The 19,063-nt window shown below is 39.5% G+C and overlaps 2 protein-coding genes across 10 annotated transcripts in view; one reads left to right on the top strand and one right to left on the bottom strand.

Moving 5' to 3' along the window:
- The window catches only part of ECD (ecdysoneless cell cycle regulator), a 45,528-nt gene extending 27,674 nt beyond the window's left edge, over window positions 1–17,854 (top strand). For 3 of the 4 annotated variants that reach the window (XM_043596611.1, XM_043596612.1, XM_043596613.1), the window contains exon 15: window positions 17,499–17,854. In XM_043596611.1, the coding sequence (XP_043452546.1) occupies window positions 17,499–17,548 (50 nt within the window). In that variant the 3' untranslated portion in view covers window positions 17,549–17,854. Of the gene's footprint in view, window positions 1–2,021; window positions 3,033–17,498 lie in introns of those variants that run through there. The other variant, XM_043596614.1, reaches the window with a different exon arrangement.
- Window positions 1,028–18,764, bottom strand: NUDT13 (nudix hydrolase 13). Of its 6 annotated transcripts, none has more exons than XM_043596626.1 (9): window positions 18,653–18,764; window positions 13,412–13,503; window positions 9,501–9,640; window positions 7,632–7,766; window positions 6,708–6,814; window positions 4,546–4,671; window positions 4,270–4,381; window positions 3,038–3,192; window positions 1,028–2,087 (listed from the first exon to the last, which is right to left on the bottom strand). In XM_043596626.1, exons 2-9 carry the CDS (start codon window positions 13,492–13,494, stop codon window positions 1,893–1,895), a joined length of 1,053 nt encoding a protein of 350 aa, XP_043452561.1. In that variant the 5' UTR covers window positions 13,495–13,503; window positions 18,653–18,764; the 3' UTR covers window positions 1,028–1,892. The 6 variants fall into 6 exon arrangements, with proteins under 6 accessions (XP_043452561.1, XP_043452559.1, XP_043452562.1 ...); XM_043596624.1 differs by lacking the exon at window positions 18,653–18,764 and adding an exon at window positions 15,829–15,944; XM_043596627.1 differs by lacking the exon at window positions 18,653–18,764 and adding an exon at window positions 15,824–15,933.
- Between the last annotated feature and the right edge of the window lie 299 nt (window positions 18,765–19,063).

Genomic DNA, 19,063 nt, shown 5'->3' with positions numbered 1-19,063 from the left:
TGCTTCATGAACTGAGTGGGCTCTTTTTATTGTTAGCACCTTCACAGCTCATTGCCACATGAATATTGTCTATCCAGGTAGGCCCTATACCAAAGTTCATTTTATTTATCTGCCATTTTTAGTTCCCGAACCCTGCCCTGTTTTGCCTCACTTTTCAGATATCCTTGGAGTTCTAAGAAGCAAAGCCCTCTCCCCACTCACTGCCAGGAAACAAAGTTCAATGTTGCAGCTCCTCTATTAGCCTCTCACATCTTTTCTTTTCTAAAACAACACATTAATCCAAAAGCAAACAGTTACTCCATGGTAAGTTTGAGAAACTCATAACCAGGAATCCTGCACACTCCCCTTTCTGTCAGTATTTTCAGATTGGGGGATGTGTACCCATGTGCTCACAAACACACCCACATAGAGACCGAAAACATTGGGAGATGGTAATACACATGGACCCTGAACTGTTTTCTTCTAACTACAAGATATGAAGAAATCTCAGGACCTCTCTTTCGAGAGTGCTTTTCCCTTCTACATGCTGGGTTCAGTTCAGGTCAGGGCAAGCTGCCAACCTAGCAGGACAATCAAGACCCGTCACATACTATCCCTCAACGTTTCCTGATGAAGGCACTTTGATTTCCCCAAAGCACTGATGATTTGCTGGCAATGGCGAAAGCAGTGACCTTTTGGGATCAGAGGGAAATTCAGTGCTTCATCTTGTCTAATTCTAGAATCTCTTTTGCTTAGTCCTGTAGACTTTGATGTGTGAATAATGTTAGGGTCTCTGGCACTTGTGTCTTTTACCATAAATTAGTACCTAAAATCATCCCAAGATACAACTCTTTCCCGGCCATTCCTCTTTTCAAACAGACCTCTAACTGTATTTCTTCTGTACATCGCTTCATTTCTTCCACATTTGGAACCTGGACTTAAATGTTTATCACACTAACAGATTGCTTTTCTCCCTCCCTATCCCCTGTCCCAAATTCTCACTTTCTATAATTTCCTCACTTCATAAGACAGAAAAATGCATCTGAACAAAGGTGTGGAAATTTACTTTATTTCCTCCAGATAAATTCTTCTCTTCTATGATGAGGTGTAGAATGACACATGAATGATGAGAAATCCTACATTAGTTTATCTGATAAAGCTCAAGAAATGGTTCATCCTCACTAATCCCTTAAGTGAAGTTACAACACTTAACTGGGTATGCAAATGGCAGTGACTGTTGTGCATTTAGGAAGTCAGACATGGCAAAGTGATCATCTTTTCCTTGGGTCACAAGTTGAGCAAGTTAACTGCAAAAGACTTAACTATCATAAACCCCACTGGGGTGCAGTTACCTCAGCAAAACATCACTGCATCTGATTTATTACAGAGTACCCTGAGGAAGACCTTGGCTCCCACTTTCCTCATCCCTTCAGATGACTTAAATATGACTTTTATTTAAATCCCGGGTTGTGCTATTTTTCTTAATTCTGTGAGGATGAAAAGTCAGGAGTGGGTTGAGGTTTGCTGTATACTTTCAATAGTAAGATAAAATTCTATCAGGCACATTTTGGCAGTTAGTATAAATCCAGCATTAACAAGATACCTGCTGAAGAGATGTTTGCTTCCAAGGCCTCAATGAAAATTGCTGAACAAAGGCCTATATCCAAACTAATGCTTCAACTTTCCCTCTGATTTTGACAATCATCATCTTATCAGTTTGGCATTTTTGATTGCCTTTGAAGAAGAACTTCCTTAACACTGCTGTTAGAGGCAGCCCACTGTAGGATTACCTTCTACTCTGCCTTATTATGAAGTTGTCCTGGAGATGGCCTTTTATCACCTCCCCTTTATCAGCTGATCTCTCTTACGCCCCTCCAAGATACTGAGAAAGGATCTAGATGTCTCAACCTGAGTTAAGCAGGCAGGGTAGAACAGTTTGGCTTTTCTACCCACTCCTTAATCAGTTGGTGGGCAATGGCTAACTTGGGGGGCAACCAGAATGTCCCATTCTGTTGCTGAGTGTATGGATTATTTCTCCTCAGGGCTGTGGCCACCTCATCATGACTGAACCAGCCAGCCGCCTCTAGTTCTCTCAAGTTCACCTGGATCTAAAAGACATAAAGAAAAACAGGATATAAGGTTAGGAGCTATAAAATTTAGAATACTCTAGCCAAACGTGAGAAGATGTTTCCAGAACTGAGCAATACCTGGGATCTATAGGCTGGGAGTTTTAGATATTGCACAGAAGCAAGAGAGGCATAATTAAAAGGTGAGAGTTAAATATATTTTTGTAAATAGTGAAAAAGAAAAAAGTTCATCTTAAAAATCCTGGAAGCACAAATACTGAAATACTGAAGAGTGGTTAACAGTGAGGTGTAGTATATAAATAATGTTTGTTTTTCTTTGTGTCCCTATTGATTATATAACTTTCTATTTAAAAACATAAAATTACTCTTCTTTAAAGGATAAGGGATAATTAGTGATAATCAAAAGCGTAGTATCTTCTTTGCAACGCAAATTCCCCCCACAGGAAGCTGAGACAGATGAGATACTACGAATTCTATGCAAACCGAAACACACAGGTAGGAACCTGTGCCCACAATGCCATCTGTCAAGGCATGCTACCGAAAAGCAAGATGAGGCCGGGTAAGGCAACATCTAAATCCCTTTCTACCAGAAGTTCCTAGGATTTTATATAATTAGTCCCCAACATCCTAACAGACTTGAACAGTAAGACCCATCCTGCAATCCATCATTCAATTTGATTGATATATTTATTGTGTGCCTTCTCTGTGCAAGATGCTCTGTAAAGTCCTGATAATGAAAAACAAACTGTCTCATGACTGAGATACAAATAAGGAAAAATGGTGATTATGTTGGTGCTCTGAATTTTCATGGAGATTGTTTCCTTTATAAGATTGCAAATTCTTCAAGGGACCAAATCATATGTTACACATCCTTTGTATAATGTAGACAATGCTGGATAACACACATGCCTACTAACCAACTTGAGTGAAGCAAAGGAAATAAACAGCAGAAGGGAAGCATCAGAACTTACCTCTGTCTGCCCTGATTTCACAGTTGCATGACAAGCAATCATGAGTGAGCTATTAGGAAAGGGCCAGTGCTGGGATGCAGAGTACTGCAGTCTTTCCACCTCCAATCCCACCTCTTCTGCAACTTCTCTTCGGACAGCCTCTTCCAGAGTTTCACCTATAAGCACTCAGATTAATTCAGGACAGCCCTGCAGCGGGAAGGGTGATACAGATGCCCATTTGTGAAAGGAGCAGAAACTGGCTCCAAAGTTTCAATGAAGTATTCTTGGGAGAGCCCTAAATCCCGAGTCTCTGTAACGAGTCTCTGTAACAGCGGGAATCAAGTCTGGGGCTGGAGGCTGAACTGCAATACTTACACTAGTCATTTGGTTAGTTGTAATGCAAAATAAGAGTGGCAGTGGGAGAAGCTACTGCTGACCTCAGCCTTAATAAAATTTTAATGCCACCTTTCACCATTTGCAAATTTTACCCCAACAGACTGAGAAAAAACAACCTGTAAATGCTGAATTCTAGTTAATACAATGCATGCTGAAATATTTAGGGAGAAGTGTACTAATGTCTGCAAACTATGCATCAAAGAATAAAGCGGATTGGTGGATGGATAGAATAGATAGATATGTGATAAAGTAAATGAAGAAAAAAATTATGGGATTTAGGTGGTAAGTATGGATAAGTGTTAACTGTAGAATTCTTTCAGCTATGCTGTATGCTTGAAAATTTGCCTAATATTGAAAAATTATAATGCCAGAAGGCAGTTATTTTTTTTTAATATTTGTTTATTTTTGAGAGAGAGGATGAGAGAGAGCATGAGAAGGGGAGACACAGAGAGAGAGGGAGAGAAATAATCCCAAGCAGGCTCTGCACTGTCAATCCAGAGCCCGACATGGAGCTCAGTCTCACAAACGGTGAAATTGTGACCTGAGCCGAAATTGAGAGTTAGACACTGAACTGACTGAGCACCCAGGCACTCCAGAGAGAAAGAATCTTAAGCAGGCTCCATGCTCAGCACAGAGCCTGACATCTCATTGGCCTTAGGACCATGACCTGAGCTGAAATCAAGAGTCAGATGCTCAGCCAACTGAACCACACAGGTGCCAAAGAGGGCAGTTTTCTTGACATCATAGGGAAGAGGGTGCTTAATACTCCAAGCACTGTGGCAACAAGGCAAAGAAATACCTACTATTATTAAGCTTTTGTGTCCTCCAGTCATCTGTATATGTCCTAAACTCCTTACCTATATCACAAAAACCTGCCAAGGCAGAATACATTCCCTTGGGAAAGGAACTCTGGCGGGCAAGCAGGCATCGAGTCCCATCTGACACCAGAGTGATCACCACAGGAGCCATCTAGGAAAAGGGGATAGAAACTTCGACATTAGGGCTTTGGAGCCTATTAATGGGATGAAGGATTGGATAACTAAGGAGAGCCTTTGAATTGTACAGGCTTTTGTCCCCAGGACAGAGTAGCGCATAGCCTTCTTGGATTACTGTCCTTTTAAAGTAGTGCTTACCTGTGGATAATAGATAATATTATTGGAAGGGCATACACGCTTGCTGCCAGCCGTATTCTTCTTGGTGGGCTGCCCACTTCTGCTACAGAACTGATGACCGTCATGCCAACGGAGAAGAGCCTGAGCCTAGGAATACAAAGATGGGCTTGGTTTCATTTGGAGAGAATATGGAGCTCACCTATAATAGTCCTGGGCCTAGTATTTAGAGCAAGTCAAAGGGAAAAGCCAATCCCTTTCCAGCTCACCTACTTTATTATTTTTGTAATGTTTATTTATTTTGAGAGAGAGAGAGAGAGTACGAGCAGGGGAGGGGCAGAGAGGGAGAGAGAATCCCAAGCAGGCTCTACGCTGTCAGCACAGAGCCCCACTTGGGGCTCAGTCTTACGAATCGCAAATTGTGAGATCGTGACCTAAGCCAAAATCAGGAGTCAGACACTTAACCGACTGAGCCACCCAGGCACCTCCAGCTCACCTACTTTAAATGGTTATTAACTGTTTAAACTTACTTTTTTTGTTTGGTTTCTTTTTTTCTTTTCTTTCTTTTTTTTTTTTTTTTTTGAGAGAGAGAGAGAGATTGGGTGTAGGCAAGCAAAGAACAAGAGAAAGAGAGGGAGAAAGAGAATCCCACGAGGGGCAGAGAGAGAGAGGGAGAGAGAGAAGCAGGGCTCACCCAATATGGGGCTTGAGCTCACCGGAATTGGGGCTCATGCTCACGTAAAGGCAGGACTCGAACTCACAAACCATGAGATCATGAACTGAGCTGAAGTCAGATGCTTAACTGTGCCACCCAGTCACCCAACCATTTAAACTTTAAAAACAAGGAAAAATGTCTGAACATATTCCTCTAGCATCTAATATGAATAAAAGAAAGTATATTTTAAATGTATTATGAATTATTTAAAGTACATATAATATATAAAGTATTGTAATGAATGCCCCATGCACTTATGACCCAACTTAAAATAAGACATTACCTCAACATGTACTCCTCCCAATAAAAGTGGAATTTGTTTGCAAATAAAAATGTTTAGAGGTGTCTTTTTAAATTAAATGAACAACTTCTTGCCCTTCTCTTCCTGTTCCAAAGGCAAGGCTTTAGGGAAGGGACTAGGAAGCCTTGGGGAAGAGTCTAAAGGGCTTGAGCATTTTTAAAAGTAAACACAAGAGCCTTGGGACTGAGTTTTGAGATGGAGTTGAGAGCACAGAAACAACCTGAAGGTTGGTACTCTATGGAGCAGACCAGTAGAGAACTCTCTTGACCGTATTTTTTTTTTTTTTTTTAATCCAGTTGTCTTTTCTCTCTGGCTTCTAGGTTCTCCATGCCAGGTGAGGTACCTGGGTTCCTGTTACAAGCCCTGTAGGGAGCCCTCCCTTTGTACAAGTACCTGAATGCTGCAATGAGCAGACTTCCGTAAAAATTTATATTAATTTCTAATGTCAATAGTGACTTGGTTCCTGGGGGCTGCAGCCAGCCTGGGACATCTGTAAGAATTTTTGGGCGACTCACCTAGATGTTGTTTCTTTCTTGCTCCTCTTCCTCTGTGTAATCTAAGTGCATTAAACATATTTGCAGGGGTGTCTGGGTGGCTCAGTTGGTTGAAAGTTGGACTTTGGCTCAGGTCATGATCTCACAGTTCATGAGTTTAAGCCCCGCAACAGGCTTGCTGCTGTCAGTGCAGGGCCCGCTTTGGATCCTCTGTCCCCTTCTCTCTCTGTCCCTCCCCCTGCTCACTCTCTCTCTCTCTCTCTCTCAAAAACATTAAAAAATACATATTTGCAGAAAAAAAATTAAATGAAAAACCAAAAGTACTTCAGCAAGTGAAATCCAAAGCTGTGAGGATGTCATTAAAGCAATACAAAGGAATTTCTCATAGGAGTAACATGATGATGTATATATTATGCTGTGGGTCATTAAAAATATCATGAGGCTGATAATCAGACTGCTATAGGAGAAAATGGTCCTGCCAAAAATAAGGACAAAAGGAAGAAGAATAAGCACTCTTCCTACAGCACATTGTCCAGCCAAGGTTTATAGGAAGGACCATGATCTCTCTGCACAGGAGGAAATCAAATGTCATTCTAGCCTTGCATATGCATGCATGTATTCACCCATCAACACTGCTTTACTAAATTTTCTACAGAACTGAGAAGTCAGAATCTACCGTGGACAGCAAGGAGGCATCCTTTGTATTCAGCTGAAAGAGAGCCTTCCTCAGCTCCATGAAAGACCCCTTGAGCTCTGTCTCCATTTCTGGTTTCTGTAAGGAAGCTAGAAAAGGAGAAATGAGAATGAAATGAAACAAATGCCAAACTTTGCCTTGGGGCCCCTCTCAAGGATACCTGTTAGAACAGTGTTTCCCAAACTCACCTAATAAGACTTAACTAGGGAAAATAAAAAATGTATAGGTTCTTAAGCCTCTACCTGGAGATTCTGAACAGCAAGGGAGTGAGGGCCAGAAATCTGTATTTTTTAATAAGCATTAGGTGATTCTTATGTTCATGCAAATTTGAGAAAAATTAGAGCATAGTATTTCTCAAGATCCTCTTCAGAGTAAAATACTTGCACTAGCCACATGCTATCCCTGAAAAAGAGGTAAAATGGAATGTCTAGGCTTCTATCTGCACCTCATTCCAGCACCATTACATTTACACCTAGACCCTGAAAGAGAGAAGGAAGGCCTAATAGGAGCCATGAACCTATACCAACCTGGTTCCCAAATGTAGGTCTGAAGACCCTGAGCTACTGCGTGGTAACATATTTCTTCCCACTTGAGATAAGAACAATGTCATTAATTTTAAAACATTGCTTATGAAATAGTTAAGAAATATAAAATGTATCAAGGTACTGAGAATAATACAATAAACATCGGTGTACCTACCACCTGAGAAGGTATTAAAATGTTCTTTACTTTCTTTAAATGATAATGATAGTAGATGGTAGGATTTTTTATATCCTAACTTAAAAAAAAGACAAAGTTAATAACCTTTTGGTGTTCTCAAAATTTTCTTTGAAATTTTGCTATTATGTTGAAACCCCAAAGTCTGAGCACCACTGGGAAGTGCCCATTAGGAAGAATGTTCTATACCATTTATGGAAGAGGAGCTATTTAGACCTAGATCCAGAGCAAACCATGCTTCATGCTGTTCAGAGCATCCAATCAGCACAGAATCTTCTATTCTTTGTGTGTCCTGTCCAAACTTAGCTAGGAGCCTTTCCAACTCTAAGAAACAGAAAGGGAGAAGGGAGAAAAACAAAGGTTTTAATTAAATCACCACAGCCATATTAGACTCATAGGAAATCCTCTACTTCAGTTTGAAGTAGATATACCTGCTTCTAGTCACTGCCCTGCAGCTAATTAGCAATGTCATCTTGGTCTAATCACTTAACCTCTCTAGGCCTCCACCTTCTCATCAGCCACCTAAAGTGTTTAGACTAAAGAACACTGGACTCTCATGAATGTATCATGAAAGGAGCATATCCCCTAGTTAAAAAAATACACAATAGTTAATGTAGTATGACACTGGGGAAATAAATGTGTCATGCTTAAAATGGAAGAGAACAAATCAGTTAAATATGATTTAGTCTCCAGATTATGCTGCTTGTATGGACTAGGATAGACGATTCATCTGAGATCCCAGTCTGTATAAGACAAATGATGCCTAGAGAGAAAACCTGTCCTCCTCTGCATGAAGGACTTATATTTATTTGTTCATAATACAACGTAACATTGCCTTCTGATGGCATCCTTATACTCTTCTGCACTGCTAGAAACTATCCAAATACTCCAATATCTGACCCATGGAGGAAATTCACTGGCTTTGTTTGTATTTAGAAGTCAGTATATAGTGATATCATGTAAAACTGAGAGTACCTTGAATGCAAAATCCCAATGGCTTAGGTATGCCTAGTTACATACCCTTAAAAAGTTCTCAAAACAAATTAATTTTAAATCACTTTTAATTTTGACCCTTCTAAAATTTTTTAGAGGAGATCGGGCACGTTCAGGATGGTATGGCCATAGACCCTTCTAAAATTTTTTAAAATCTATTTATTTTGTGGGGCGCCTGGGTGGCTCAGTCGGTTAAGCGTCCGACTTCAGCTCAGGTCACGATCTCGCAGTCGGTGAGTTCGAGCGCCGCGTCAGGCTCTGGGCTGATGGCTCAGAGCCTGGAGCCTGCTTCCGATTCTGTGTCTCCCTCTCTCTCTCTCTGCCCCACCCCTGTTCATGCTCTGTCTCTCTCTGTCCCAAAAAATAAATAAACGTTAAAAAAAAATTTTTTTTTAAATAAAATATATTTATTTTGAGAGAGAAGAGTTGAGGAGGGGCAGAAACAGAGAGAAACAGACAATCCTAAGCAGGTTCTGCACTGTCAGCACAGAGCCCAATGTGGGGCTTGAACTCACGAACTGTGAGATCATGACCTGAGCCAAAAGCAAGAGTTGAACAGTTAACTGACTGAGCCACTGAGGCACCCCTTATTTTGGCCCTTCTAGAAGAAATGAAGTCCTTACGCAGATCTTAAACAGTAGAACAGTGTGCAACTCCATGGAGGCTGGAAATCACTGGCCTAAGGCAGGGTTTGGCAAAATATTTTAGGCTTTGCGAGCCATGTGGTCCCTGTCACAACTGCTCTGCCATTGTAGTGCCAAAACAGTCACAGACAACATGTAAATGAATGAGCGTGACTGTGTTCCAATAAATATTTACATTACAAAACAAGCGGTGGGTTCCAATTTGGACGGCAGTCTCGCTAACCCGTTTAAGGCAGTGCTGGTTCACACCATCACCATATAATATCTGGACAACTCAGGTTTGTACGCTACTAACTGGCAGAAACAGTTTGAAAAATCTGGACTCTCAGGTCAAAAGATCCTTTCTCAGGGATTTGATATGGATGGAATTCTGCTTAATGGCCACAGGCTGGTCTATTCTACAGGTCCTCTTTGGGCTTACCTAGTAGGCTATGCTTGGGGGCCTGGTATTGATGTTCTGATTTCTGAAGCAAAGGAGCCAGGCTATGAAAGAGGTAAAATGCTCCTGTCTGCTGGGCTTTTTTACATGCATCATCATCTTCCTTCAGTTCAAATAAATACCTGTATTTTGGAAATAATCAAAGCATTACAAAACCACACCTACTTATACAACATTCACCTTTTAGAGCTCTGTCCCTGCATCCCTCTCCTACCATATTTCCTTTTATTTATATTATATCCTAAATTGCTCTGAAAAGGGTTTCAGTTGGCTGCAGGCAATCATTTCATTCCTTCCTTTGTGCTTCTATACACATTTGCCCATACTTCTGTGGTTGCACTCCTATTATACCATTTGTTAATTTGTCTGTCTCCCCTGAAAAACTATGATCTCCTTCAGGACAGGGTCAGCCTTAGTTCTGTATCTCCAGTAATTAGCATATTGAATGGCTCAATTCAATAAATATTTATTGAATTGAACTTCAAGGGTAATAAATATTTACTGAATTGAACCTCAAGGTACTTTGCCAATATTACGCTGTGAGGCAAGAATTTACATGCAGTGGAGTGAAAGAAAAACAAGTACAGTGATAAAACATCAACCACAGAATACCTAGAGATGGGAGCAGGCTTTATTATTGCAGACAAAGAGCAAACAGTATAACTTAAGTAACTCTCATTCAGTCTAGGGATGATAAAGACCAGATTTTATCTTCAATCCATTGTAGCTTCAAACATCTAGTCCCCACCCACCCCACCACCCCCGTGGACACCATTAGCTCCTTATTTCTTTCTTTTTTTTTTTTTTAATTTCTTTTTTCAACATTTATTTATTTTTGGGACAGAGAGAGACAGAGCATGAACGGGGGAGGGGCAGAGAGAGAGGGAGACACAGAATCGGAAACAGGCTCCAGCCTCAGCCATCAGCCCAGAGCCTGACGCGGGGCTCGAACTCGCGGACCGCGAGATCGTGACCTGGCTGAAGTCGGACGCTTAACCGACTGCGCCACCCAGGCGCCCCACATTAGCTCCTTATTTCTATGGAAGAGACCACTAATGGGAAAGTGATGCCCATGCTTGACCTACACTTAACTTAGTAAGTGTAATATTTTCAATAGCCAAAATACAAATACAGAAAAGACAACATCCTATCATTAGTTTCTCTAAAAGAAGTAGTATTTGATCCAGTTCTAGGCTTTCCAAGCACCTTCATTAAAGATGACCTAAGTCAAGAGCCTTGGAGATCAGGTCAGGGTCCACATGACTCAAGGGGTACTGAATGTGGGATTCTCCTTCTAGAGCCTTAGGGATAACCATTCTTGCCTGTTAAAAGCCCCCAAAGAGACTCAGACTTATGGCAGATTTTGTCACTTAAGTGGGCAACACAGTTTATGGTTATTTTCTGTAGGATCTGGGAGCTTTTGTAACATCAATAGTGTTAGCTCAACATGGAACTGCAAAGCAAAATGATAAATGTGCCTCAGTGGTCTCTTTAGGAAACTTTTTTTTTTTAATTTTTAAAAAATGTTTATTTTTGAGAGAGAGAGGGAGTGTGAGCAGGGGAGGGGCAGAGAGAGGACACACAGAATCCAATGCAGGCTCCAGGCTCTGAGCTGTCAGCACAGAGCCCAACGTGGGGCTCGAACTCAGAAACCAAGGGATCATGACCTGGGTGGAAGTCTGATGCTCCAACCCACTGAGCCACCCAGGCGCCCCAGAACCTATTTTTGACTGTATGATAAAGGGAGTTACAATGAGCTCTTTATAAACACAAGACCAAAGAAACCTGAGATCTTAATCCTCATGGTATTTTTAAACCTTTTAAAAGTGACTGCGGCTTCCTGGGGCAAAGACTTAATGCATGTCAAAGGAGAGACATGTGCCACTCAGAAGTTACCAAATATAAACAATAGAACAAACACTGCTGCCTTCCTAAGAGAACAGTAAGAGTGGTACAACCTGTGCTTTGCCCTAATGACCCTATAAAACAAAACACCTACAAAAACACCCAGGTTAAGTTCTTAAACTCGAGGCCTCACTGGAACTGGAACTGAGATCCAAAAAGATCCTTACATTTTTCTTTTTTTTTTTTTTAATTTTTTTTTTCAACATTTATTTATTTTTGGGACAGAGAGAGACAGAGCATGAACGGGGGAGGGTCAGAGAGAGAGGGAGACACAGAATCTGAAACAGGCTCCAGGCTCTGAGCCATCAGCCCAGAGCCCGACGCAGGGCTCGAACTCACGGACCGCGAGATCGTGACCTGGCTGAAGTCGGACGCTTAACCGACTGCGCCACCCAGGCGCCCCCTTACATTTTTCTTCTTGATCAGGAACACTAATTTTAAAAATTCATTTTCCTCCCTTAGTTATAATAGCATGGAAACAACACTAAGATTATCAGACTTAAACTTTTTTTTTTTCCTATTTATAAAAATAAAAAGTCATCAGTAAAAATCAGTAAATATAGTTAACAATTTGTTCAAAAAAGGGAAATCATCAAGAATCTCACCATTCAGAGATGATCGCTCTTTACACCTGAGAATTCTTCGAACTATTTATTGTGTATCTATATGAATGTAGGTGTATTCAGAACCATACCTACTAATTTGTAGCCTTTTTTTCTTTAACATTTTTTCACACCATGTTCCTTATTGAAAGAATTTCATTCAGGATTTTTTACTCATTTTTAAGTCACTTTAACACAGTCATTTTTTAGACTATTCAATAATTGTTCAATAATTCAATTATTGCTCTCAAAGTCTCGGCCTGAGAACTGCAAATAACCTAAATGCCCAACAGTATCTAAAATAAGGGCTGCAATTTTGTTTTCTCCTGCTTATGTCAGAGTGTATGCTTAGGGGTCTTTAAATTTTGGACTGGGCATTCCTGTCTGACAGAGCTTTTTATGTAGGAAGCCTTGGTTAGGACTGTATCTCTTCAGAGGAATTTTATATTTGCTTCTGCAAGGTGCCCAGGGGTATTATAAGTCTAGGACTACTACTTACATTCTTTTTTTAGGTTGGGTTTGGGATCCATACCGCACAGATGGTGCAAATTTAAACCCCAAAACTATGAGAGCAGGATAGTGATTTCAGATTCATGGATTTCAAATTTGCCCAAGCCGTGACAAAAAAAGTCCTTTACCATCTACCTATACTGGTATAGGTTTTTTTTTTTTTTCCTGGTCTATCTTTCACTGGTAGTTTAGTTCTTTCTTAGGGGTTGAGGGGATTAGAGTTATCACTTTATTTTCAGGAAACTTCATGAACTATCACTCAGTATAGTTTTTCATTCTATCATATGGGCATACCATAATTCAATTAATTTGTCCCTTACTGTTCATTCATCCATTCAACAATCCTTCGGTGCCTACTCTGTACCCAGGTATTGTTTTATGCACTAGGGGTACCATAGCAGGAAAGACAAAGTTCTTATCTTAATAGAACTAAATATATTTAAGTATGTCAGATATTTTAGATATTATTGGAAATTTAGTTTATTTAGAATGTTTCCAATTATAAATAATTTGCAATGAACATCCTTATATATAAATCTTTTTATTTGTTCGTTTATTTATTTTGAGAGAGAGAGAGAGAGAGAGAGAACACGTGTGCACGAGAGGGACAGAGAGAATCCCAAGCAGGCTCTGTGCTGTCAACACAGAGCCCAAAGCCTCTCAATCTTACCAACTGTGAGATCATGACCTGAGCCAAAATCAAGACTGGGACGCTTAGCCAACTGAACCACCCAGGAACCCCATATGTAAATCTTAATCATGCATCCTTAATTCTCCTTAATATAGGATTCCTTAATATAGGATTTTGAGATATTTATATTTTATAATGTAATGGGCCAAAGAGAATAATCAGAGCTCAGGTTGGTCACAACTCACCGGCTCTTAGTGACATAAGTTGACAGCAGCCTATAGGACCAAAAAGATTTTCTCCTGCAAGCAATTCCACAATACAGGGACATTGTCAGGTCCTTAGAGAAAAGAGGAGTTAAAAAAAAAAAAAGTCATAGTATGCAATTTAAAGTAATGAATCACCAAGAGGGTTACACTTTAAGCCAGGATAGGATTACTTTTTAATATTAAGGAAAGAGAAACTGAATAGGAGTCAGATGATCTGGCTTTTCTAAATTGCATTTCTACCACTAACTAGCTGTGGGATTTCAACTTTTCAGTACCTCTTCTAATCCAAAATTGAAACCTGTTCTGCCTACCTAATAGGTTATTGTGAGAATCCACTAACTATCCATAAAAAAATATATGCTCCTCCTTCCATATTGCGGATTTGTTGTTAGAACATAGTTGCTAAGCCAAGATCTACGTTTCTCTCCTCTCCTGTATCTAAGCAGGGCCAAAAGTAGGTCTTAACATGGAATGTGAGTGGAAGTGATGTATATCTTTTCTAGGCTGAAGCAGTTAAGACGTGGGTATGCCTTCTCCATCCTCTTTCTTCCTACTTAGAAGACTCCAGAATGGCAGTCATTAGACGGAGAAGCTGTATCCTTGAATCACAACACCGAGAAAAGCCACCTGCCAACCACAAACCCCCCTCCACCACACCACTCTGGACTATTTGTGAGGGAGAAATAAACTTCTACCATATTAAGCTACTGAATTTTTGAAGTTTGTTACAGCAGCTAGCATTACTCTAATACACAGGTAAGCCTGGGAGTGTCTCCAGAGTAATGGAGCTAAAGTTTCTCAGGATATATGAAAACCAGTCCCTCCAAGAATGAAGTAAGAGGAATCCTATAGATAAGAAAAATATAAAATCATGGCCATTAGGAAAATATTTCAAAAGGCAGCTATGCAAATCTACATGAATTCAAGACATTTTCTATTTTTTGAATCTCACTGAGAGAAAAAAAAATTCTGTATCTTATGAATCCATTCTGCAGAAGGTGATTCCTTTTAAATTGTTTATCAATAAGTATTTTATTCCCCGTGAAAAGTACATTTCACATTGGCAATAAAAGTCAAGGAGTTCCACTGAAACGAGAAAATCAGTACAGTTAAATAACCAACCACCCTTTTAACTGTGCCCAAGGGAAGCAAGCTTTAACACTAAACAAATCGCTGAGTTTAGGCTTACTTCTTGGTTGCATAATTGTGAATCACTGATGACTAATCCTTGGACAGTTTTGGCTAAATCTATGTCCTAGCCAAGGGTAAAATATATTTAGCAAACGACATTCAACAAAGAGTGTTTATTGAAAGCTGACTTTAGGCAAGGTCCTTTAAGGAACACAGAAATGTACCAGATGAAAAACCTGCTGTCAAGGGACTCTAGCAGGAGAGAGAAAACAAACACAGCTTTCCCAGAAAACAACATGTGATATATGGGTTACAAAGCATTCTGGGAGAGTATTAAAAGCATAATCCCTATTTTAATAACCCAAAGACGTGTGTGATATGCTAGAAGAAATGTATTTACATTTCTCATATATGTACATGTCATATATATATGTATGTCTCATGTACAAACTCTGAGAATGTAAATATTTTGGGGGGGGCAATTTGGGAATATCTATCAAAATGCTAAATAAACATCCCTTTTACCTAGCAATTTTTACTTCTAGAAATTTATCCTAAGAAGGAAAGGATATGTACTGGAATGTTAACTGAAAAGTGTACTAAAAGGGAATAATATACAGCTCTTAAAAATAAATAGAAAATAACAGTGGAAATGTACATATATAGTAACAGGGAAACATATTCAGAACATATGATTAAGTAAAAAAAGCAGATAATATTTGGTTGGTTTACCATGATCTAATTTATAAAGAAAAGGACATATACATACCAGTAAACATATCTTTTTTTTTTTTTCAACGTTTATTTATTTTTGGGACAGACAGAGACAGAGCATGAACGGGGGAGGGGCAGAGAGAGAGGGAGACACAGAATCGGAAACAGGCTCCAGGCTCCGAGCCATCAGGCCAGAGCCTGACGCGGGGCTCGAACTCACAGACCGCGAGATCGTGACCTGGCTGAAGTCGGACGCTTAACCGACTGCGCCACCCAGGCACCCCACCAGTAAACATATCTTAAGGTGACTAGAAGTGAACATACCAAATCGCTATTGCTAACAGATGACTAATTTGGAAGAATGGGATGGAGAGAAGGACTGAAAAGGGTACTTATAATTTTGACATTTACTTATACATTGCTGTACTTAAAAAAAAAATTCTAACCATTTGTACATACTCCTTTACAATAAAATAAAGGTAATAAGTAGTTCCTGAGACTCACTGCATACTGAGGCTAGTTCCAAGCCAGTGTTCTTAGGAGTACCTCACCACATTCCCTGGGAACCAAAAGGATTTCCTCTGGTGAATTTCTTGAATCCTGAAAGCCAAGAGCTGTTTGGTTGTAGCTATACCAACTAATCTGTGTGGCCCACTGGCTTCCTGATGTTTTGCCTAGTTTTTGTTACTAAATTAACTTTAGCTAGTTGTAGATTATCGTGGTCAGCTGACTCAGGGGATGGTGGTCACAGAGCTTGTAAAAAACGTAGTCAATTTCTTTTTTTTATAAATTTTTTTTTTCAACGTTTATTTATTTTTGGGACAGAGAGAGACAGAGCATGAACGGGCGAGGGGCAGAGAGAGGGAGACACAGAATCGGAAACAGGCTCCAGGCTCTGAGCCATCAGCCCAGAGCCCGACGTGGGGCTCGAACTCACGGGCCTCGAGATCCTGACCTGGCTGAAGTCGGACACTTAACCGACTGCGCCACCCAGGCGCCCCAGTCAATTTCTTAATGTAGGTTTGAAAACATACTAACAATCAAGAGGAAAACCAGACTTATTTTAACTGAGAATTGTACCTTCATTGGTGAAGCCATAAATCTAATAGATAAAGATTAAGTCTAATTCCTTTTCTAAATGGTCCCTTGTATATTTTTTATACATGTCTTATATAAAAGCAGTATAGAGAGCAGTAAGAGATTATTTAAAAGTCAAAGAAGAAAAAATGATTTCCTTAAAAATCAGCTCTATTTCTCTTTTAAATAGCTCATTTAAATTATAAGAATCCCCTGATTTTTTTATTTTAAATTACCAGAAATAAGATACCACTAAATACTTGTGTGCATATTTTCAGGTTACTTCTTTTAAGTTTCCCAAAGTAGAATTACTGGGAGAAAATTTAGTTTAAAATCCTATGGCTTTTTCTACACATTGCCACACTTACAAGATTCAGTAGTATTTACTTTAAAAAAAAAAAAAAAGCTAGGGTGGGGGGACTTTCATGTTATATCTCTTTGATTAACTATAGAGTTTGGGAGTGTTTTGAGATTTAATAGTTCCGGTTTCCCTTTTCAAATTGTTTGATGTCCCATGCTCATTTATTTACTGTGGTTTTACACTAGCATTTCAACCATTCTAGTTTTTAGAATATTTATAGTACATTGATAGCATTTTCCATAATGTGATCACAGGAACACACTATAGGAACCAACTGCTATATGTACTGCTCTTCTCTGTGGGCTCAGTCATTAAGACTGAACCTCTGTAGAAAAAAAGAGGTTCTTTTAACCATAAGGAGGATATATGAATTACTTTTAGGATGAAAATGTAATTTCTCATAGCTCCATACTATTTAGAAATCTAATGCAGGGAAACTTTGTTGCTTTTTTTCTAAATGGTTTGTGATTTGTTTACTCTTTTAGGGATCTTAAGGTATGATGTTTTATTCAATGTGTGTTGGCTCAAGGGCTCACCTTTAGTAAACACGGTGGAAAACAACTGGTAAACCTGCTACGATCCTCACATCCAGCCACTCAAATAACACATTACAAAGAGAATAGCTGTTTTTCTTTGAATTGGCAATTACTATCATATTTTATTCCTGATGGCAAGCTAGGGATAAAAGCTCACTATTCACTAAATGAGTTTTGGAAGAAAATACTAGCACTGTTATTTTGCCTTAGATGATAAACTGAGGCCTGCCTTTCATTTTGTTTACAGTGCCTGTGCCTATCTCCAGACTGAGGAAGGAACAGGGAAGTCAGCATTGAAGAGACTCTGGACTTTTATTCCAGGCACCCAACTAACTGAATTTGTGACCTGGGGCTGTTACCTAGCTTGTCCAAGCTTGGTGTCTGTCTCACTTCTCACAAGGGAAGAAAGGAGAGAAAATGGATCTAAAGTGTATTACAGCCATCAAGTTTTCACATACTAATTCTCAGGTCCGTTAGACTGCAAAATCCTTAAGGGTTGGGATTGTATCTTTCCCTATCTATAGCATCTAGCACTGTCCTACCACAGTGTAAAACACAATACATGTGAATGAATGAATGAATGAATGAATTTATCCTATTTTACAAGTGAGGAAGATAAAGGTTTAACCAATCTGAAATCACAGTTTAGAAAGCGGTAATTTCAAACCCAGGGCTACATGGCTCCAAAACCCACGTTTTGATGCAAAATACATGGGAAAGCACTTTTTAACATTCATTTTTAACATTCATGTTTTTAAAAAGTACAAAGACTAATACAGATGAAAGAATATTATTTTTTACCAAAAACTATTCAATGAGGAGGTAAGACTGTTAAGATTAACAATTTCTCTCAACCTCCTGTAATAAATAATTCCCACATTTCTCATCCTGTTCATCTTAACTGAAGAAAGATTACTTTATAAAGCACTACAACATGAAGAAAAAGCCCATCTCGAATCTCTGTGGTACATCTACAAGGAAGTTTGGTAGTGTTTGAGAGAGCCCTTTTCAGACAGTCTGTCTATTCATTACTGTGGACCTCAATGGAATGAGGAAATATGCAAAACTGAGGATACAGATTTCAAGGTCTCACTAAGTAGCTTTATGGTTTGCTTTTTAAACATTGTTTCCTCCCTTAATTCAAATATAATCCAGGCACGATGCAAAGAAGTTAGCAAATTCCATTTTTAAATGACTCTCCAAGAAAGTATCAGAAAAATATTAGCTTCAGTTACCGGGTAAAACTGTGGTCATTCCCTGGTTTCTTCAAGAAGCAAGGGAGACTAAGCTAAAATTACAAAATGCTGTGACCGAGAGCTTTTTTCAAGTTTTGATTATGTCTCCCCATAAAATCCCTCCTGCACTTGGAATCTCAACAGTTTTCTGTTCTACTGTACTCACTCTGAATTCTGTTGGGGGAGGGCACCTTCCTAGGCCTCAAGAATCAGCAGAAACCAGGAAACTTCTAATGTTCCTGGGAAGTAGGGCTTCCTTTCCCCACAGGGACCATGGCTGCCTCTGCCACACTTCCCAGAATCCCCTAGAGATGCACTCTGGGAAATGTAGTTCTGTTTTCATGCTAGCTGTAATTGTAAACATGCTTTTGCCTCACTCCTCAGAATCCACCTAGAGATGCACTCTGGGAATTGCTTAATCCACAATTGTGCTGCTACCCACTCCAACTGCAAAGTTAACCATGATTGTCAAAAGCATGATCTAAGATCTTCAAAATTCATTATCTAGAAAACTGTGTCTTTGGAGACTACAAACTAGCATTAGATTCAATTTTGAATAACAAAAAGATAGTCAAAC

The sequence above is a fragment of the Prionailurus bengalensis genome, chromosome D2 (genome assembly GCF_016509475.1).
Source record: "Prionailurus bengalensis isolate Pbe53 chromosome D2, Fcat_Pben_1.1_paternal_pri, whole genome shotgun sequence".
Taxonomy (NCBI): Eukaryota; Metazoa; Chordata; class Mammalia; order Carnivora; family Felidae; genus Prionailurus; species Prionailurus bengalensis.
This window is presented reverse-complemented; position numbering and strand designations above follow the sequence as displayed.

What these genes read in the sequence shown, in the direction of transcription:
- NUDT13 (XM_043596626.1), bottom strand. Translation starts at nt 13,494, where the DNA reads ATGTCCCTGTATTGTGGAATTGCTTGCAGGAGAAAATCTTTTTGGTCC. An exon ending in ATATTATCTATTATCCACAG is followed by an intron (nt 4,382 to 4,545) that starts GTAAGCACTACT and finishes CCCTTTTCCTAG; the next exon opens with ATGGCTCCTGTGGTGATCAC. An exon ending in TGAAATCAGGGCAGACAGAG is followed by an intron (nt 2,088 to 3,037) that starts GTAAGTTCTGAT and finishes TATGTCTTTTAG; the next exon opens with ATCCAGGTGAACTTGAGAGA.